Source organism: Mustelus asterias, chromosome 7 (genome assembly GCF_964213995.1).
Source record: "Mustelus asterias chromosome 7, sMusAst1.hap1.1, whole genome shotgun sequence".
Taxonomy (NCBI): Eukaryota; Metazoa; Chordata; class Chondrichthyes; order Carcharhiniformes; family Triakidae; genus Mustelus; species Mustelus asterias.
The window spans coordinates 86,656,214-86,672,680 of NC_135807.1; the positions used below are offsets into that span (position 1 = coordinate 86,656,214).

Consider the following 16,467-nt stretch of genomic DNA (forward strand, 5'->3'; position numbering starts at 1 on the left):
TTGTCCCCCAAGCACTCCCCTCCTGTTCAAATCATGTGCTGAAAATATGTGAGCTTCCTTGATATCACTGCCTCAAACAAGTTTCCCTTAATACCAGCTTTCTCGCGCATTCACACGAGACCTGTGCTCAGTGGTAATTCAACTAATTTCAGATGGAGTGTCTGGAAAGTGCTACTATCATTCCCCCATGTCCCGAAACTGGGGAAGGGGAGATAGGTTGGAGTTCACTTTGATCAAGTTGAAAATTCATGACTCAAGTGCATGGACTTACGATGAAAGCATCATCTTCATCTGCAATACATCTGCATTCATAACCGACTGACACTATCGCGATTCACAGTCACATGTGAAGAATGACCATGAGGGAATGCAACAGCAGACAGTTGTCCACAGACCAATTCCCTGTGAAGGTTATGGTCAAAGAAGTGAAAGACATGACTGGAAAAGGAAAAAAACGGTTTCAGAAAAACACTTCAGGTTAGACAATTTCAAATTCTCGGATATGAAAGGATCTAAAAAATAAAAAAAGGGAAAAGCTCTTTTCCAAAAAAATAAAACAGGTAAAGAAAAATTCTTTAAAGCATCTGCTCTTTGGGATTATCCCAAGTTTATTGCATTAACACAGGGCACAGTTAAAAACAAGTCTTGCAAGTCATCATTTTTAAACGAATGCTGGCCTTGGCCGTAATACCCACATCCCAGGAATAAAATATTTTTCTAAAAGCTAGGATTTTTTGTTTAACTTTCTGTTCGCATTTCACGATGACACAGATATAATTACATTGTATCAAAAGCAAAATACTGTGGATGCTGGAATCTGTAGGGAGAGAAAAGTCTGTCTAGCTCTTATTCAGAGGTAAAAAGAGGGAGAAATGTGTTGGATCATATACTGTATAAGTGGAGGTGAAATAGTTGGAACACAGTCGAAGGTCAGTGATTCGTGGCAGCTAGGAGAGATTGCAACAAAGATGTTGCAAAATTTAAGAACACGTGACCGTTGGTCCGGTGGGGATGGCAGGTTTTTGGCCTAGAAACAAAAAATGTTTGGGATATTTTAAAAAAAGATAAAGATGGAGGAGGAAGATCATAGTCCAAAGTTGTTGAACTCAAATATTGAGGGGTGTAACACGTTTAAAGTTTTTAGTGTTTAGAGTTTATAAGTGTCACAAGTAGGTTTACATTAACACTGCAATGAAGTTACTGTGAAAATCCACTAGTCACCACACTCCGCCGCCTGTTCGGGTACACTGAGGGAGAATTTAGCATGGCCAATGCACCTAACCAGCACACCTTTTGGACTGTGGGAGGAAGCCAGAGCATCCGGAGGAAACCCACACAGACACGGGGAGAACATGCAAACTCCACACAGACAGTGACCCAAGCCAGGAATCGAACCCAGGTGCCTGGAGCTGTGAGGCAGCAGTGCTAACCACTGCCTGTTTAGAAGACGAGTTGCTGCTCCTCCAGTTTGCGTTGAGTTTCACTGGAACATTGCAGCAGGCCAAGGACAGACATGTGGGCATGAGAGCAAGATGTTGAGTTGAAATGGCAAGCAACAGGAAGATTGGGGTCATGCTTGCAGATCGAGTGAAAATGTTCCGCAAGGTGGTCACCCAGCCTGTGCTTAGTCTTCACAACATTGAGGACTGCATTGGGAGCAACAAATAAAGTCTTGAATGGAGAGGAGGGAGGAGGTAAAGGGGCAGGTGTTGCACCTTCTATGGTTTCAAGGGAAAGTGCTGTGGGAAGGGGAAGAGGAGTTGAGCGTAATGAAGGAGTGGACTAAGGTGTCATGGAGGGAGTGGTCCCTGCAGAATACTGACAGGGAAGGTGAGGGGAAGATGCGTTTCATGGTAGCCTCATGCTGGAATTGACTGAAATGGCCGAGGATAATTATTTGAATGCAGAAGCTGGTGCGTGGAATGTGAGGGTAAGGGGTGGACCCTATCATGGTATTGGGAGGGAAGGGGCAAGGGCAGAGATATGGGAAATGGGCCAAACCAAGTTGCATGCCCTGTCAACCACAGGAGGGTGGGGACCTTGGTTAAGGAAAAAAGGCAGAGATGTCAGAGGCGCCATTTTCAAAGGTTGCAGCAACAGAGGCAGAGAAACTGGGAGAATGGGATGGAATCCTCCCAGGAAGCATTACATTAAGACCATAAGACCATAAGACATAGGAGCGGAAGTAAGGCCATTCGGCCCATCGAGTCCACTCCACCATTCAATCATGGTTGATTTCAACTCCATTTACCCGCTCTCTCCCCATAGCCCTTAATTCCTCGAGAAATCAAGAATTTATCAATTTCTGTCTTGAAGACGCTCAACGTCTCGGCCTCCACAGCCCTCTGTGGCAATGAATTCCACAGACCCACCACTCTCTGGCTGAAGAAATTTCTCCTCATCTCTGTTCTAAAGTGACTCCCTTTTATTCTAAGGCTGTGCCCCCGCGTCCTAGTCTCCCCTGTTAATGGAAACAACTTCCCTACGTCCATCCTATCTAAGCCGTTCATTATCTTGTAAGTTTCTATCAGATCTCCCCTCAACCTCCTAAACTCCAATGAATATAATCCCACGATCCTCAGATTGTTACAGATACGTTACGTTAATTGCTTAAACATGTCTAAGAATTACGCAGAAAACGTTTACTTAGATACAAACAGATTTTCCATAAACACAGAATAACAAAAGTATGGGTTAGCATCTTAATTTTCAACTAATTTGCACACCAGCTTTTAAGCATTTACAGATTTGCTTCTGTTGCATTGTAAAAGGATTTCAAAGTATGCCAATTTCAATATACACAATCATCTTGCTCTTTAAACTATGGATTAAAAGTGAACTATTAGCTATTCCTTGTGAGCGAGAATTGACTGTCTTCTATGTATCCGAAGATGGCTGATGAGGCTGGTTCAGGAACAGCAGACCTTAGGGCATTTGTCATCATGTGGAATGTGTGGTTGTGTTCTCTTCGCCACTCTCACCTTTCCTCTTCATTTTGCCATTCATAGCATCCTACAGTGCAGAAAGAGGTCATTTGGTCCATTGAGTCGCACCGACCACAATCACATTCAAGCCCTATCCCCATAACCCCATGTATTTACTCTAGCTAGTCCCCCTAACGCTAAGGGGCAATTTGAGCATAGCTAATCCACCTAACCCGCACATCTTTGGACCATGGGAGGAAACCGGAGCAACCGGAGGAAACTCATGCAGACATGGAGAGAATGTGCAAACTCCGCACAGATAGTGACCCAACCCAGGAATCGAACCCAAGTCCCTAGTGCTGTGAGGCAGCAGTGCTAACCACTGTGCCGCCCAAATTGTCCATGATCCAGCTCCAAACATTGTTGGGTCTCAAAATCCTGGGATCATTCCCACAGTCTCTGCTGCCACCTGGTTCGATTTGAAGCAACAGTCTCACAGGAGTTGATGTCAATGTTGCATTTCTTTACCTTGGCTTTCAGCACAACCTGGAAGTGCTTCTTCTGTCCAGTTCTGGTGCATCTGCCCTGACCGAGATGGGAGAAGACCACCTGTTTTGGGAACCTGGTATCTGACATCTGAGCTATATGACCAACCCAATAATAGTGGGTAATAGCCCGGCTGCTGGTGATGCTTGCATATGAAAAGACATTGATGTTGATGCATCTGTCCTCCAATGTAATATGCAAGATCTTTTGCAGGCAGTCTTGTTCGCTGACTTTGGCCAGGAGGTTTGCTAGTGTCACACGGGAGGATTTAAACTAGTTTGGCAGGGGGGGTGGGAACCAAAGCAAAGGTGAATTAGCTGAAGGTGAACCAGAGAGTAGGGCCAGTAAGACTCAGAGAAACAGCAGGCAGCGTGGGATTGCTAATCAGAGAGGGTGTGGTGAACTGAAGTGCATTTGTTTCAAGGCGAGAAGTGTAACAGGTAAGGCAGATGAGCTTGGATTAGTACTAGGAACTACGATGTTGTTGCCATTACAGAGACTTGGTTAAGGGAAGGACAGGATTGGCAGCTTAACATTCCAGGATACAGATGTTTCAGGCGGGATAGAGGGCAATGTAAAAGGGGTGGGGGAGTTGCACTACTGGTTAAGGAGAATATCACAGATGTACTCCGGGAGCACACCTCGGAGGGCTCGTACAGCGAGGCAATATAGGTAGAGCTCAGGAATAGGAAGAGTGTAGACACAATGTTGGGGGTTTACTATAGGCCACCCAACTGCCAGTGGGAGATTGAGGAACAGATATGTAGGCAGATTTTGGCAAAGTGTAAAAGTAACAGGGTTGTTGTGGTGGGAGATTTTAATTTCCCCTATATTGACTGGGACTCACTTAGTGCTAGGGGCATGGATGGGGCAGAGTTTGTAAGGAGCATCCAGGAGGGCTTCCTGAAAGAGTATGTAGATAGTCCAACTAGGGAAGGGACCATACTGGACCTGGTATTGGGGAATGAGCCCGGCCAGGTGACCGATGTTTCAGTAGGGGAGCAGTTCGGGAACAGTGACCACAATTCAGTAAGTTTTAAGGTACTGATGGATAAAGATAAGTGTAGTCCTCAAGTTAAGGTGCTAAATTGGGGGAAGGCTAATTGCAACAATATTAGGCAGGAACTGAAGAATGTAGATTGGGGGTAGATGTTTAAGGGCAAATCAACATCTGGCATGTGGGAGGCTTTCAAGCATAAGTTGATAGGGATTCAGTACCGGTACATTCCTGTAAGGATGAAGGATAAGTATGGCAAGTTTTGGGAACCTTGGATAATGAGAGATATTGTGAGCCTAGTCAAAGAGAAAAAGGAAGCATTTGTCAAAGCTAGGAGGCTGGGAACACATGAAGCAAGTGTGAAATACAAGGAAAGTAGAAAGAAACTTAAGCAAGGAGTAAGAAGGGCTAAAAGGGGTCATGAAAAAGTATTGGCCAGCAGGATTAAGGAAAATCCCAAAGCTTTTTATACATATATAAAGAGCAAGAAGGTAGCCAGGGAGAGGGTTGGCTCACTCAAGGACAAGAGAGGGAATCTATGCTTGGAGCCAGACGAAATGGGCGAGGTATTAAATGAGTACTTTGCGTCACTATTCACCAAAGAGAAGGACTTGGTGGATGATGAGTCTGGGAAAGGATGTGTAGATAGTTTGAGTCATGTTGAAATCAAAAAGGAGGTGGTATTGGGGTTCTTGAGAAACATTAAGGTAGACAAGTCCCCATGGCCTGATGGGATAGACCCCAGAATACTGAGAGAGACAAGGGAGGAAATTGCTGGGGCCTTGAGAGTATTCTTTGTATCCTCACTGGCTACAGGGGAGGCTCGACAGTTCCGACGCGCCACAGCGAAAAACCGCACCGACCTCCTCAGAAGACAAACACGGGACACGGTGGACAGAGTACCCTTCGTCGTCCTGTACTTCCCCGGAGCGGAGAAGCTACAGCATCTCCTCTGGAGCCTTCAACATGTCATTGATGAAGACGAACATCTCGCCAAGGCCATCCCCACACCTCCACTTCTTGCCTTCAAACAACCGCACAACCTCAAACAGACCATTGTCCGCAGCAAACTACCCAGCCTTCAGGAGAACAGTGACCACGACGCCACACAACCCTGCCACAGCAACCTCTGCAAGACGTGCCGGATCATCGACACAGATACCATCATCTCACGCGAGAACACCATCTACCAGGTACACGGTACCTACTCTTGCAACTCGGCCAACATTGTCTACCTGATACGCTGCAGGAAAGGATGTCCCAAGGCATGGTACATTGGGGAAACCATGCAGACGCTACGACAACGGATGAATGAACACCGCTCGACAATCACCAGGCAAGACTGTTCTCTTCCTGTGGGGGAGCACTTCAGCGGTCACGGGCATTCTGCCTCTGATCTTCGGGTAAGCATTCTCCAAGGCGGCCTTCACGACACACGACAGCGCAGAGTCACTGAGCAGAAACTGATAGCCAAGTTCCGCATACATGAGGACGGCCTAAACCGGGATGTTGGCTTTATGTCACACTATCAGTAACCCCCACAGCTTGTCTCCTGGACTTGCAGAATCTCACTGGCTGTCCTGTCTGGAGACAATACACATCTCTTTAACCTGTGCTTAATGCTCCCTCCACTCACATTGTCTATATCTTTAAGACCTGGTTGGCTGTAGAGATTCGCATTCTAATCAGTATTCTGTAACTTGATTTTGTGTCTCTGTGCCCTGTTTGAGAGCAGATTTCCACTCCATCTGACAAAAGAGCAGCGCTCCGAAAGCTAATGGCATTTGCTACCAAATAAACCTGTTGGACTTTAACCTGGTGTTGTTAAAACTCTTACAGGGGAGGTCCCAGAGGATTGGAGAATAGCCAATGTTGTTCCTTTGCTTAAGGAGGATAGCAAGAATAATCCAAGTAAGTACAGGCTGGTAAGCCTTACATCAGTGGTAGGGAAATTATTGGAGAGGATTCTTCGAGACAGGATTTATTCCCACTTGGAAATAAGTGGACGTATTAGTGAGAGGCAACATGGTTTTGTGAAGCGGAAGTCGTGTCTCACGAACTTGATCGAGTTTTTCGAGGAAGTGACGAAGATGATTGATGAGGTTAGGGCAGTGGATGTTGTCTACATGGACTTCAGTAAGGCCTTTGACAAGGTCCCTCATGGCAGACTGGTGCAGAAGCTGAAGTCATATGGGATCAGAGGTGAGCTGGCAAGGTGGATACAAAACTGGCTTGGTCAAAGAAGACAGAAGGTGGCAGTGGAAGGGTGCGTTTCTGAATGGAGGACTGTGACAAGTGGCGTTCCTCAGGGATCAGTGCTGGGATCTTTGCTGTTTGTAATATATATATAAATGTTTGGAGGAAAATGTAACTGGATTGATTAGTAAGTTTGCGGGCAACACAAAGGTTGGTGGATTTGTGGATAGCGATGAGGACCATCAGAGGATACAGCAGGATATTGATCAGTTGGAGACTTAGGCGGAGAGATGGCAGATGGAGTTTAATCCGGACTAATTTGAGGTAATGCATTTTGGAAGGTCTAATACAGATAGGAAATATACAGTAAATGGCAGAACCCTTAAGAGTATTGATAGACAAAGGGATCTGGGTGTACAGGTACACAGGTCACTGAAAGTGGCAAGCAGGTGGAGAAGGTAGTCAAGAAGGCATACGGCATGCTTGCCTTCATCGGCCGGGGTATTGAGTTTAAAAATTGGCAAGTCATGTTGCAGCTTTATAGAACCTTAGTTAGGCCGCACTTGGAATATAGTGTTCAATTCTGGTCGCCACACTACCAGAAGGATGTGGAGGCTTTGGAGAGGGTACAGAAAAGATTTACCAGGATGTTGCCTGGTATGGAGGGCATTAGCTATGAGGAGAGGTTGGAGAAACTTGGTTTGTTCTCACTGCAGCGACGGAGGTTGAGGGGAGACCTGACAGAAGTCTACAAGATGATGAGAGGCATGGACAGAGTGGATAGTAAGAAGCTTTTTCCCAGGGTTCAAGAGTCAATTACTAGGGAGCATAGGTTTAAGGTGCGAGGGGCAAGGTTTAAAGGAGATGTACGAGGCAGATTTTTTACACAGAGAATAGTGCCTGGAGCTTGTTGCCGGGGGAGGTCGTGGGAGCGGATACAGTAGTGACTTTTAAGGGGTGTCTTCATAAGTACATGAATAGGATGGGAATAGAGGGATCTGGTCCCCGGAAGGGTAGGGGGTTTTAATTAAGTCGGGCAGCATGGTCAGTGCAGGCTTGGAGGGCCAAAGGGCCTGTTCCTGTGCTGTAATTTTCTTTATTCTTTGTTTTTTGACTCCAGAGCTTTGAGGTACGTCCTATACACTGTCCATGATTCAGCCCCATACAGTAAGAAAGAGATCACAACCACATGGTAGACCATGAGCTTGGTTTCAGTTTTGATATAGTAACCTTCAGCAACTCACTTCCTCAAGTAGTCAAAGGCTGCACTAGCAGATTTCAAGTTATGCTGGATTTCTTTGTCAATGCCAGCATTCTGTGAAAGATAACTTCAAGGTACTGGAATTCTTCCAAACTTTCCTGGCACACATTTTGAATTCTAATCAATGGGGCTGGAGAGTATGCATTCAGCGCTTGCTGATGCCAGACTTTGGTCTTCTGAATGTTGAGTGTAAGTCCCGTCTTTGCGTATACCTCAGCGAACACACTGATGATTATCTGGAGATCCGCTTTGGGCACAGCACTTACTGCAGCATTATTCGTTTATTGGAGCTCGATGATTGAGATCAGGGTGGTCTTTAGTTCTTGACTGGAATTGTCCGAGATTGAATTGTGTACCGTCCATTCAATAAATAAGTTGCACTCCAGCAGAACGTTTGTCTCCAGTCAGATGGAGCACGGCAGCAAGGAAGATAGAAAATACAAGAGTTGGAACAATCACACAATTTTTGCTTCCTGCCTTAAGCTCAAAATGGTCTTTAATGGATCACTTCTATTTATTGTCACATGTACTGGTATAGTGAAAAGTATTGTTTCTTGTGCACTATACAGACAAAGCATACAGTACATAGGGAAAGGCAAGGAGAGAGTGCAAAATGTAGTGTTACAGTCATAGCTAGGGTGTAGAGAAAGATCAACTTAATGCGAGATAGGTCCATTCAAAAGTCTGATCGCAGCAGGGAAGAAGCTGTTTTTGAGTTGGTTGGCACAAGATCTCAGACTTTTGTATCTTTTTCCCGACAGAAGGTGGAAGAAAGTATGTCCAAGGTACATGGGGTCCTTGATTATGCTGGCTGCTTTTCTGAGGCAGCGGGGAGTGGAAACAGAGTCAATGGATGGGAGGCTGGTTTTTTTCACTTTTTGAGGATTACCATTCTACTCTCATATCATCGTGAAGCAGGTGAAGGATGGTAACAGAATTTGGAGGTCATCCATACTACAGCGGAATCTTCCGGAGTGCCATACGATTTAGAGTCAGAAGCCTTTGTAAAGTCAAAGAATGCTATGCAGAGGGGTTGATGTGCGCAATATTCTTTCTTCTAGTTGCTGAACTGTAGACATTATGTCGCTTATGCCCCTTGATGACCCAAACCCACATCAAGATTGGGGAGTAGCTCTTCAGCTAGTGTAATAATTCAATTCAGGAGAGTTCTTGTAATGGTCCTTCTTGCAGTTGTTACAATCCCAGTTCATGTTAGAACTGGAAAGGAAGATCCCCAGATGGAACCCTGACTCAAATAAAATATAGAGGAACAGAGGCACAGAACAACTAACTAGTTTTAACAAGAGAAAAAAATTGTTCAACATAAAACGTTGCATTATTATACAATACTCCTTTACTCCCCCATAATTTAACAATTACACACAGATTTTAAGATTAACACAGATTTCAGCGTACATCGTAAATTACAATGATCTCATTAACATACAAGGTCCCTTTGACGCACACACGATGCCTGTGGTCAAATGCACATGCCCCCCTGAACCCAAGTTAGTGTCTGTGGTTTTCTCTGCAGAATCTCGCAGATGATCACTCCAAAGATGTGCGGGTTAGGTTGATTGGCTATGCAAAAATTCCCCCACGTCTCAGGTGGACTAGCAGGGTAAATACGTGGGGTTACAGGGATAGGGCCTGGGTGGGATTATTGTCGGTGCAGGCTCTATGGACCTTATGGCCTCTGTTTGCACTCTATGGATTCTGTGATTCTATGATTGTTACATGAGAGTATCCAACTCCATTCCCAAAAACAAGTTTTAAAATCTTCTCTTATAATAATGTTTTCCCTGAGTGGTTTGCATTCCAAAATCCAGATTAGGTCCGACACTTTTAACCAATGCTTCCGCTTGACCTTTAACAGCAAATCCAGTCCAGGATTTTACACCTTTAAGATTTTTGTCTTGACTGCCATCCAAACAGTTCACAATTGCTTTAACGATCAGTCCCAGACGCTTATTAAAATGACATCAAATGTTTCATCTCCCTTTGAAGTCTGATGCCCCACTTTAACTCGAGTTATGGCAATTGTCTATTTAACTCCGAATACTTTGTTTACTCTTCCTTGAATTCTTCTGAACAATACCTTAGTCTCAGTTCACTTAATTTCAGTCATCTTGAACATGCTTTGCATCCCCATTCTCTGGTTATCTGGATTATATCTTGTTCCTTAGGAGGCTTGCATCTTTGCAGCTCAGTGTGTCCTGTCTCCAATTGCTCTAACTTCCCGTTAAAACTAAGAACAAAGGTAAGCCCTTCCCTCTGGAAGATGGTCTCCTGTTGTTAAGCAGCACTCCACCACTGCAATTATACTTCATGCTGTAGCCCACTCTAAACGCAATAGAAATACAGCTGGAGCTTAACCAACCCTCACACAAACAAACAGCTTTGTCCAGCTTGAACCTAACTCTCGGTTTTATCCTTCCAGACACAGAGGCATTAAATTAAACCCACTTAACATTAACTATACCCAATTTCTAATGTTTATCAATACAAATATAAATAATCCCTTAAAACTACCTTTGTTTTCCTAACACAATGGAAAGCAGATTCCTCTAATTTCCACAATTGCATTTCTCCCCTTTCTTGAAGGTTGGCACAATCATGGCATCCTTGAGATCAATTGGGACTTCCTCGTCATTCCACATCTGTAGACTAAGGGCATGGAGCTGTAATCTTAGTTCCTCTCCTCCGTGCTCAAAACATCTCAGCAGGGTTTCTATCACCTCCTGCTGCTTTGTTTTCTTCATTCTTGTGTGTTGGCTTTCATCACCTCCATAGGCATTGGTAGAGTTCTGTGCTCATCTCTAACTGGGTGCTGCAGGATGAACTCTCGTCAACAATTGATTGTTAATTGAAAAGGTCTTCAAAATGCTCCCTCCATTGGGCAGGAACAGTTTCCATTTCCTTGATCAGTTCTCCCCCATCCTTAGGCCTCAGAGAAGCTGGTGCTTGACTACCTGGGCCATAAATGGTCTTTGTGGCAGCAAAAAAAACACAGACATCATTTGCGTTAGCAAGATGTTGAATTTCATTTGTCTTGTCTACCCACCACATGTTCTCCATATCACGGATGCACCTTGGTACCTCAGAGTTTACTTGCTGGTTAACCAGTTTATTTTGCTTTGATTTTGGACCATTCTGCCAGACGCAGAAAGTCTTGTGACTTCCTGATAATTTTAATCAAACCAATCCTGATATAGGCATTGATGATATTGGACTTGATATCTAGACATTAGACTTTTGAAAAAACTTCAAAGCTTGAAAGGTAAAAAGTATGCAACTGAATTATGGCCTAGTACAAATTCTAATCTGTACATGGTGTTGTCTCTCATAGCTCAGTTTGTATGGGGAAGTTGCTTTGGAATCCATCTATGACTATTTTCTTCAGTAACAATATCATGCCCTCATGAGCTGGAAAAAGTACACAGTCAAGCAATAGTGAAATAGCAGAGTAGAAAAGCATTTCAGCCAGGCAGCTTGGGCCATGACTCTTGGCAAGCTTTGCTTCTGACAGCAGTGCCTCCTGGCGTTTATAGCAAAAACTTAGCCGCTCTTGGACACAAATCTGAATAGTGTCTACATTGGTGGTGTCTGACACCTCGAATAACAACAACTAGTGTTGTTAATTAGGAGTTTACAACAGTACCGTCAATTGGAATGGTAAACTGTTCGTCTTACATGTCGCTCCATGTTATCATTTCTTTGTTTGAACACTGCTGCATTAGTTATTTAATATATACAAGTCTGAGGTGTTGAGCGTAAAAAGCAGTTAACAAAATATTTACAATAGAAAATGAAAAAACCACGTTCATATAGTGCCTTTCACCGCCTCACATTGTCCCAAACCACTTTGCAACCAATTAAATTCACAAGTGTTGTGATGTAGGAAATACAGCACCCAATCTACATGTAGCAAAGTCATGCAAACATCTGTTTTCAGTGATGTTGATTGAGGGATAAATGTTGGTCAGGAAACAGGGAAGAGCTTCCCTGTTCTTCTTTGAAATAGTACAAGGCGGCAGGTGGCTTAGTATCTCTACCGTGCTCATGGCTTCAAAATGGGGCTTGAACCCACAATCACCACAACGGCAATGGACTTTTCCTTCTTTATATTCCTAAGAATCACAAAGTTTTTTTTAATAAAAGTTTAAAGTTTATTTATTAATGTCACAAGTAGGCTTACATTAACACTGCAATGAAGTTACTGTGAAAATCTCCTAGTCTCCACACTCCAGCACCTGTTCAGGTACACTGAGGGAGAATTTAGCATGGTCAGTGTACCTAACCAGCATGTCTTTCAGACTGAGAGGAAACCGGAGCACCAAGAAAAAGCCCACGCAGACACGGGGAGAACGTACAGACTTTGCACAGATAGTGACCCTAGCCGGGAATCTAATCCATGTTCCTTGAACTGTGAGGCAATGCTAACCACTGTGCCACCATGCTGCCCCAATAGCATGTGTAAGCTCTGAATCATGCCGTTCTTATCTGCTTAGTTTCTTTCTAACTTAAGGCAAAAAATGTTTTTCTTATGGACAGAAAGTAGACAATTATGAACATCAAGTATATATGTGTCAATACTATGAAAAGGAAAGCGGCTGTTATACATTGTACAACATATTGGTTCATTCAGGATAGGATCTATACTCAGCTATTCCCTTCCTTACTATGTAAGAGTTCAAAACATTAACTAAATGGCTAACTTGGCGAACTCTGGTAAAAGCTTTTGTACAATTATTGGCCACACATTTTTGTTGAAATAATGAATGGGTTACTTGATTTCTATGAAAAATATTTCGGTTCCTTTGGCTCATCGATATTTCAAATCAACAAATCCATTCGGTATTATCCCATTGTAAGATTTATTATATACCTTTTACCAAATTCACAGTTCAATTGCCTTTGAAGCGAGACTTCATTTGTTTACTAGCCTACCCAAGTTGTAAAGCACCTTGGGGAAACACAAATTTATGAATTCAGTTATATTATGTTTGAAGAATTTTGTGTTCTTTGCCTTTTATATATATGTCATTCAGAAGCAGCAGCAATTGAAAAGTTATTTATTCCACGAGAAAGAATGATAGTTTCAAGTCACAATAATTCCTTGTGACAGTTCGCAAATCTTTACATCCACAACTATATCTTCAAACAAATAAGTTTACAAAGGAAACAATCTTCAAACATACCATTGAAAGCAAGTGCTCCTGTTACTAAATGTATTTGCAATATTGCACAATCTATTGAGCCACATACAACAAAAAAATACATTTTCAGTATTCACTGTGCAAGTTTTGTTTAACCCTCTTGAGGTTGAACAATGCATGTAAAATAAAATTCCTCCCACCTGACAGATTGAGGGGTTGGCCAACTTCTGTCATCATTTGTGTGGAGATGGCATTTGATTCTAACGGGAGACTTCCATCTGCACTCCGATTTCTTACAGGGCCCTCTAGCATATCACCAGCATTCATTCTGATCCCTCCTCGAGGACAATTCACTGTTACGAGAATCAAATTAAAGAATTTCCTTCCGTTCATTCAAATGCGTGCGAGATATTGTTCAGCTGATTTTCAAGAAATTAGTTGAAGATGACTGCACAGTTCAGTTCTTAGTCACTGATGAAACAGTCACTTCCTTAGCCTTCCATAACAAAACTAAAAGACACTTAGCAAACAAAAGTTAAAAACACACTCCGAATATGTTTGTTGCCACATGCCTCTAAAACTATTATTAAACATTGCTTTCATTTGAATGGAAAATTTGAGACAACGGGAAAGGGAACACTGATATAAAAGTTTATTTATTAGTGTTACAAGTAGGCTTACATTAACACTGCAATGAAGTTACTGTGGAAATCCCGAGCAAACAATAACTCATTCTTACAAATCGTAAAGTTGTTCTTATCCTTCTGCATACCCGAAAATTAATTAAATAACTTCCCCTCAGAATAGATATCATTTACATTAAACACCACACTGTTGGTTTGTCTCAAATACATCGGTTCAGCTCATGTTCATTAATATTTCATAAATCTTTTATGATTGCATTTCCACATTGTTTTTTTTATTTTAAACACGTGTTCATTCATATTGCTTCGAGATTTCCTGGCAGTGCTCAGCCCAGTATGCCTAACAAGGTTAAGTTGATATTTGGTGACAAGAAGTTGTTCACTTAGTAGTGGCTGACAATTAGGATGTCCAATAATCCAGCTGACTGCTTTAAAAGCACTCACACATGTCTTGGATAATTTTACACAGTGCGGTGAAGCTTTTACTGTAATTGTGAGGCTGCGTTTTGTGCCCTCTTTTCAGATCAGCCCGATTAACTACTATCCACATTTATGATGGACTCAACCTGCTAAACATGAGTCAACAATAGTCGCTCCCGCTATTCTTATATCCACAGCACTGTCAATTTTGCATTCCTCCCACTCATCACCACCTTGATCAGTGACTTGTCCAAGCTGAACGTTAAGAATGCATTAAATTTTTTAAAAACCCTTCCTAGGTCGAGACAAAACTAAATAAACGCAACTTTAATCTACATAATGTGAAGGTGCTTCCGTTCCTCCACAACATGTTACTTCCGTATTCAGTGAGGGGAGAGAAGGGGGGGAAAAGCAAAAAATAAAACATGGTTAACATCTGCCAAGGGATGTCTTTCTCCCCACTCTTGGCGTGTCCAAAATGCAGCAACATCTTTCACTGCCAGCCTGATAAAATGTCATTGAATGAAACATCTTACGCCTGCTTCAGAAGAGAAAAAAACTGGGGAAGCGGAGAGAGGGGGAGAAAGAGAGAACAAAACAAAAAGACACTGACAGCCACTTCAAAACACAGAATAAAAAAATTGGGGGGTGGAGGGTGAGAAAAGTGCTGGGGCAAGGTGATAAATAAAAGCAGCAATAAGTGGAAAATTCCATCAAATACCTGCAAACAAGTGGGAACTCCGCTGAACACAGCAGCAGTCAGTCAGTTAGCAGCAGCTTCTCCTCCTCACAGCACAAGCCACAACACTTCACAGGCGAGCTGCGTCCTTTCCCTCCTGCCCAGGAAAGGACTCCTCTTCACTCACTTTCTCTCTCTCCCCCCGCAAAAAAAAGGCCAAACCAGACGCTGGACAAAACAGGGAAAGATTTTTTATTTTATTTATTTGTTTTTTTAAAAAGAAAACCTTGACAGGAGAGGAATATTTGTCAAAATGGCGGAGCGCAGAATATTTATAGCGCAGCAAATGTTTTGAGTGCACTCTTATAGATTAGATGAAAACAACATCTGAGGGGGGGAAACTGTGGCTCGATTCCCAAATTACAACAACTTCAAATAATGACAAACACTTGCAAAGTCACATTTGTAAACCCGTCCCCCTGCAAACCCGCAGTTATTCTGCCAGACGGCTGACTTTTTCTTGTTTTTGTGTAAGTGCATTAGAAATGCAATCAGAGGTGTTATGGAGGAATATTGCCTTTTTTTCTTTTAAAAGCTGATTTTTTTTTTCTTTAACCTAAACAATCTGAGAGAAAAAGAACTGGCGCATTTTGCACTTCTAACATTTATTAAATTATTTTCCTCCCCGAAATTCCCATTCCCCAGATTGTTAAAGGAGTTTTATTTGTAAACCAGTCCACAGCAATTCCGCATTGACCGTTATTAAAACTAAAATATCCTGACACTCAGTGCAATCTACAAACAGGAAACTGTCACAAAAGTGTGGAACAAAGTCTGTTCTATGGTTTCAGTCGGGCGCCTGGGTGCGCGGGCAAGAGTTTTCCTGCTTTTTTTCCCCCCATTTCTAAAATGAGAAATAAATGTGAGGCTGAATTTCCTTACCAGACACAGAGAGGTGACTCTAGGCCCTTTCTCAGCTGGGAAAGAAGGCGCAGGCGCGGAGAGCACCCACTGCTGGAGGCAGCAAAGCAATAACTTCACCTGGCACTGAGGAGGAGAAAGAAAGAGAGGGAGAAAGTAAAGATGTGAGAATCCACCTGGTATTGAAGGAGAGAGAAGGAGAGAGTAAAGATGATAATCCATCTGGTATTGAAGAGGAGAAAGAGAGAGGGAGAAAGTAAAGATGTGAGAATCCACCTGGCATTGAAGAGGAGAAAGAAAGAGAGAGGGAGAAAGTAAAGATGTGAGAATCCATCTGGTATTGAAGAGGAGAAAGAAAGAGAGAGGGAGAAAGTAAAGATGTGAGAATCCATCTGGTATTGAAGAGGAGAAAGAAAGAGGGAGGAAGTAAAGATGTGAGAATCCACCTGGTATTGAAGGAGAGAGTAAGAGAGAAGGAGAAAGTAAAGATGAGAATCCATCTGGTATTGAAGAAGTGAAAGAGAGGGAGAAAGTAAAGATATGAGAATCTACTAGCATTGAAGGAGAGAAAGGGTGAGAAAGAGAGAAGGAGAATGTAAAGATATGAGAATCCACCTGGTATTGCAGAAGAGAAAGACAGAGAAAGAGAGAGGGATCCAGTGAAGAAATGAGAAAAAGAGAGATAAAGCAAACATATGAGGATCTATCTGGCCCTGAAAC

The 16,467-nt window shown here is 42.8% G+C and overlaps 1 protein-coding gene across 4 annotated transcripts in view; it reads right to left on the bottom strand.

Annotated features, from left to right (window-relative positions):
* LOC144495835 (lethal(3)malignant brain tumor-like protein 4) overlaps nt 1–15,793 on the bottom strand; it is a 316,415-nt gene extending 300,622 nt beyond the window's left edge. For 2 of the 4 annotated variants that reach the window (XM_078216430.1, XM_078216429.1), the window contains exons 1-3: nt 15,769–15,793; nt 14,869–15,054; nt 13,284–13,436 (exon numbers count right to left, since the gene is read on the bottom strand). In XM_078216430.1, coding sequence (XP_078072556.1) covers nt 13,284–13,410 — 127 coding nt within the window. In that variant the 5' untranslated portion in view covers nt 13,411–13,436; nt 14,869–15,054; nt 15,769–15,793. Of the gene's footprint in view, nt 1–13,283; nt 13,437–14,868; nt 15,515–15,768 lie in introns of those variants that run through there. The other 2 variants (XM_078216428.1, XM_078216431.1) reach the window with 1 other exon arrangement.
* Between the last annotated feature and the right edge of the window lie 674 nt (nt 15,794–16,467).